Source organism: Hemitrygon akajei, chromosome 4, assembly GCF_048418815.1.
Source record: "Hemitrygon akajei chromosome 4, sHemAka1.3, whole genome shotgun sequence".
NCBI lineage: Eukaryota > Metazoa > Chordata > Chondrichthyes > Myliobatiformes > Dasyatidae > Hemitrygon > Hemitrygon akajei.
In genome coordinates this window covers 139352723-139358722 of record NC_133127.1, presented here as the reverse complement: position 1 = coordinate 139358722, position 6000 = coordinate 139352723, and the positions used below count along the sequence as shown (strand labels likewise).

General features: G+C 38.3%; 1 protein-coding gene across 2 annotated transcripts in view; it reads right to left on the bottom strand.

Moving 5' to 3' along the window:
* Positions 1-583: 583 nt before the first annotated feature.
* The window catches only part of prcp (prolylcarboxypeptidase (angiotensinase C)), a 31750-nt gene continuing 26333 nt past the window's right edge, over positions 584-6000 (bottom strand). For both annotated transcript variants that reach the window (XM_073043448.1, XM_073043449.1), the window contains exon 10: positions 584-1384. In XM_073043448.1, coding sequence (XP_072899549.1) covers positions 1153-1384 — 232 coding nt within the window. In that variant the 3' untranslated portion in view covers positions 584-1152. The remainder of the gene's footprint in view (positions 1385-6000) is intronic.

The following is a 6000-nucleotide window of genomic DNA, read 5'->3' as shown; positions in this document are numbered from 1 at the left end:
CTCCACCATTCCAGGTTTCCAGTCAATTCTTACCACATACTGCATAGGAACATTATGCTAGACCCAATATTCCTATGTTCAGTATCACAAAAGCACTGTAATTTAGCTTTTGCACCTCCCCCCATAGCAATCTCAGCATTTGCTTGGCACTCCAGGAATGTTATGGACTATTTCCCAATTGATTGGAAGAACGAAGCTACAGCTTCTCAGGGAACATTGCTTGCAGTTATGCTGCATCTCTGATCGATAGTTCTTCACCAGCACCTCTCAAGTTCTCCTGGAACAAAGTGAGAGGCACAAGGGGACCTCACCGTCTGCAGATCTCTTCCAGATCAAACAGCAGTTGCAAATATAAAACCTTCATTATTCTGCAATCCTAAACTAGCAGCCATGTGGGAGTCACATCAACATACAAATCAAAAAGGCAACATATCAACATCTTTTCAAAACCATTTTAGAATGGCCTTGTCAGCAACTGGAAATGTAAAAATATTCCAACCGCAAATTGGATGCACAAGCTGCTTAGAAAATGTCGCAAAATTGAATGTGGAAGATATGATTGCAGCAAACTGGACTAAGTAAATTACATGCAGAAATTGAATTTAATTTATTTAGAGATATCAAAATGACAAATGATAACAGGATAAATGTAACATAGAAAGGCACTGGGTAGAATATTAAAAATGATAATAGTAAAAGATGTGCATTTTGAGTTAGAGGTCTTAAAATGGCGAGGTCTGAGCCACTGAAACTTGTTTTACATCATTTTCAGTTTTCAAACAATGGAAATATTCACAAATCCAGCGAAATACAATTTCAATTTGAAATCAAGATCTGACCAGCAAACCACAATTCACGAAAGCAAATTAAATCAAAATAATAATGGACCAGGTTAATGATTATATCAGCACATAAAAGTTAACAAATTAACAAAGCTCAAATTGGATTAAAAAAACTAGATTGACATTTCCTCTTGGTTTTAGACTAGTATCACTCAGTTATAGATACAAATACAAAATATAAAGTTTCTTGTAAGGAACATCAGGATCCTTATTGGTGTAAATTACCCCACAGCAAACTCCAAAAAGGAACTATTGTAAATCAATTGAGAAATCAGCAAACTTTAAGAACTTTATTCCATGTTCATATAGTTTAATGATTAGGAGAACTGTAGCTGCCATCTGATTGAAGTTTTGCTTCCTTTATCCACTTCTTAAAATAACTAAGTTCCAGAGATCGTGCTTTTCGGACCGAGGAAGGATCCTGTTTATTACTGGAACGCAGATCTAAATGATGAGCTCCTTCAGCAATAAAAATAGCAGGCAAGCTACTGGAGATAGATTTAGTCACACCTCCACTTGACCAAGGATCCAAACCACCATTGCTGTCAAAAGAAATCAATGTTTATAGCTAACATAGCTCAAATACGTACATTTAAGTTTAACTTATAAACTATGCTTCACCTATAATGTGTGATAACTGTATCACTTTATTTTTGACCCCTTTCATTCAAAAAACAGATCAAGGCAAAAGTTTTTACATGGCTCAGTTACACAAGAGCTGAGTTTTGATGACTAAGCTTTAAGATTATTGTTAATTAATTCTCTTTACTTAACCCACATGTATAACTTTTGCTATGTGCTGGTAAACAAAAGTATCCAGACAAAAATAATTACTGAAATGTTTTTGTCTTGTGAATAATCCACTAAGTGGCCTTCTGATAAGAAACATTAAAATATTTGCAAATTCAAAAACCAATGACTGGTGATGTATGAAATTTATAATCCAAAAGTACGTGAAATGTGTTAAATGAACATTATTTCAAATCAGAACAAACAATGATAAAAAGGCTTTTGTTTTATGTTGATTTTTGCCATTAGATGGAAGAAACTAACTGCTAAATATATGAGCCACTCATTCTACAGAACCACGAGATGGTCTTAGTGAGTAGGATTCAGTTAAGTAGGATTTAGATTAGATATGGCAAAGTTATTTCCCATGGTAGGGGAGTCTAGGACAAGAGGGCATGACTTCAGCATTGAAGGACATCCATTTAGAACAGATGTGGAGAAATTACTTTAGTCAGAGGGTGGTAAATCTGTGGAACTTGTTGCCACAAGCACTGTGGAGGCCAAGTAACTGGGTGTATTTAAGGCAGAGATAGATAGGTTCTTGATTAGCCAGGGTATCGAAGGATATGATGAGAAGGCAGCAAAGAGGGGATGACTGGAGGAATTGGATCAGCCCATAATTGAATGGCGGAGCAGACTCGATAGGCCGAATGGCCTATTTCAGCTCCTATATCTTATGGTCTTAAAACCCCCAAGGCGTTCTACACTTATGTGAAGAACAGGAGCATGCCAGATTGAGGATAGAACCAATCCAGGATATAAGACGTATGTGCTTGAAGTCAGAGGAGATAGGGGAGGTCGTTAATGAATACTTTTCTTCAGTATTTACCAGTGAGAGGACTTTGATGTCTGTGAGGGTCGTGTGAAACAGGCTGATATGCTAGGGCACGTCAACGTTAGGAAAGTGAACATGCTAGAACTTTTGAAAAACAACAGGAGAGATAAATCCCAGGGGAAGGTTGGGATGTATCACCAGTTGCTACAGGAAGTGAAGAGAGAGACTGCTGCACCTCTGGCAATGGCCTTTGCATCCTCACTGGCCACAGTAGTAATACCAGATCATTGAAAGGTGGCATATTTTATTCCTTTGTTCAAGAAAGGAAGTAAGCATAACTGTGGGATTATGGCCTAGTGAGGCTTACTTCAGTAGTGGACAAATTATTGGAGAAGATTCTTAGACACAGGGTTTACAAGCATTTGGAGAAGCATAGTCTGATTAGAGGTAGAAAGGCTTTGTGAGAGGCAGGTCATGCCTAATGAGCCTGATTTTCTTTGAGGCTGTGACAAAATACATTGAAGGTAGAATAGTGGAAATGGTATATATGGATTTTAGTCAGATGTTTGATAAGGTTCCCAATCAAACATCTGACTAAATGGTAGGCTCAAATAGAGAGTTAGGAGACATGAGATCTTAGGAAACTTGGCTGTGTGGATTATTTGGCTTGCCCATTAGAGGGTGATTTTAAACGGAGTTTATTTGGTGCAGAAGCCAGTAGTGTTGCACAGGGATCTGTTCTGCTCATTGTGATTTTTTTATAAAGGGGATTTTTATAAAGGGGAAACTCTGTTAGTAAGTTTGCAGGTGACATAAGGTTGGTGGTGTGTTGGACAGTGTAGAAGGTTACAACAGAACATTGACAGGATGCAGAGCTAGACTGAGAAGTGACAGATGGAGTTCAGCCTGTTAAAGTGTGAAGTGATTCACTTTGGAAAGATGAATTTAAGGGTAATGTTAGGATTCTTAACAGCATGGAGCAGCAGAGGTATCTTGTTCATTCATCAGGGGAATTGAGTTCAAAAGCTGCGAGTTAATGTTTAAGTTCTATAAAACTGTTGTTAGACCACACTTGGAATATTGTATTCAGTTCTGGTTGCCTCATTTATATGAAGAATGTGGAAGCTTTAAAGAGGGTGTAAGTGACATTTACCGGGATGCTAACTGAATTGGAGAGCATGTCTTATGAGGATAGGTTCAGCAAGGACTTTTCTCTTTGGAGCAAAGGAAGATGAAAGGTGAGTTGACAGAGGTGTATAAGATATAGATGGCCAGATTGAGTGGACAGCCAGAGATTTTTCCTCAGGGAGGAGATGGCTAATATGAGGGATATAATTTTAAGGTGTTTGGAGGAAAATGTGGGATGTCAGAGGCAATTTTTTTTTTAAATAACTAAGTGTTGAGGTGTAGATCACATTGCCAGGGGTGGTGGCAGAAGCAGACATGTTAGGGACATATTAGATAGGCACAGGGATAATAGAAAAACGGAGGGCTATGTGGGAGGGGAAGATTAGACTAATCTTAGAATAGGTAAAAAGGTCATCACAGCATAGTGGGCCAAACTGTTATGTTCTATGTTCTATGATCTAAACAACCTTCCATTCCGCATTTGCCAGAGTATATCTATTCCCGATTTATGCTCCCAAATTCCTGCCTAATAACATAATTCCCCTTCCAGAATTAAATACTTTTCCAAACCATCTCCAAGACAATGGTAAAGGTCAGGGAGTTGTGATCACTGTCTCATCCACCATGAGATCTGACAGCTGATCAGGTTCATGGCCTCTCCTCTAGTTGGCCTGTCTATATATTGTGTCAGGAAACCTTCCCAGACACACCTAATAAACCCCACCCCATCTGCATTAAGGAGGTGCCAATCAGTATTAAGGAAATTGAAATCACCCATGACAACAATCCTGTATTTTTCCAGTTTTCCCAAATCTTCTGTTTTCTGTTGCCATTGGGGATGGGGTTGGGGGGGGGGGGGGGGGTCGGGTCTATAGAATACAGTCAATAGATTGATTGCTCGTGAATTAGGTTTGGATACAATCTAGAAGACAAAGTTCAGACTACCAGACCATGCAAAACACGATGACCAATGCTGGAGTTAGCTTACTTATGAACTTAGAATTAATTGACACCTGCAGCCTAAAGGACTGCAGGAGACACACAAACCAATTCATGAACAGAGGTACTCATAGGTATTATTGCTCAACCCATCATTGCTCATGGTGCCTTGTTAGTTGCTGCTCAAAGCAGCAGTGTTGTGTTTTATCAGACTTGAACAAAAATTGCTATGATGATTACTGATGCAGTTTAACATTGAACTGTATGAATTAGACATTTAGAGTTAATTGGCCTTACACATACTGTCAAGCATATTAGTGAAGCTAGTAGACCTTTCGCTCCTTAACTTCAGTAACCTGGGTCCAACCCTGTCTTCTGGTGTCATCTGTGTGGAGCTTGTACTTTCTCTGGAAATGCATGGATTTCCCCACACATCCCAAAGACATTTGGGCTAGATTCATTAGTCACTATAAAACGGCACTAGTGTATAGGTGAAGGGTAGAATGTAGGGAGAACTTGAAGGAAATATGGGGAGAATAAAAATTTGAGGTTAGTGAAATACTAGCATAAATGGGTTACATTACAGTCAGTGTAAAAACAATAGACTAAAAGACCTATTTCTGTTTATAACTGACAATTGCTACTTTCTACAAAGTAATAAAAATCCTAATATATTCTTCACCAATCAGCAGACCCCACCCCTGTTAAAAGTCACCTTTTTGAAGTCGTTTATCTAGCTGCCAAGATTCTATCTGGATTTCTTATCTAGTTGCTGGCATAATTCACTTGCTTTTTGCCCCTAAGAGGTGCTGTTAACTCATTATACTGAAGTCTTTTTTTTCTTCTCTGTACACTTTAAGTCCCACTTTCTGAAATTCTTTTCCCAGTTTCTTCATTTTCCTTGCTTTAAAAATCTTTGGAAAATTCAACTCTTCAACCATGCAACAAATGTCCCCATTAAATTTCTTTACCCAGCTATGACCAATTTTCTGCAACGTCTCTTGTACTATTTCATTATACCACAAGTGCTATAATAAATATAGCCTGTAGCTACTACAGTACACAGAAATGTGTATTCTATTTTCTCAATATTAAAGTAATATTTGTGTCTCTTGTATGAATGCCATACCATTAGTATTTTGACATTTCATATCTACTGTAAAAATGCAGAAATGAAAAGACCTAACATTTAATTGCTACATGGTGATCAAGCTGTTTACAGAAAATGAACTGTTCACTGCAGTTTATGTGCAAAATGTACACCAAGTTACTTGGAAAATCCTGTGCTAAGTAAAATGTAATATTTCTTGTGCACTCCAAGAGGTCTACAATTTTTTTTCTGGATCCTGTCTTTACAGCATGAACAAATGGAAATAGCAAGTCATGCTATTTCCAACGTTTCGGGCTGAGACCCTTCATCATTCCTGATGAAGGGTCTCGGCCAGAAACGTTGGCTACTCTTTTCTCACGGATGCTGCCTGACCTGCTGAGTTCTTCCAGCGTTCTGTACGTATTCTTTGATCCACA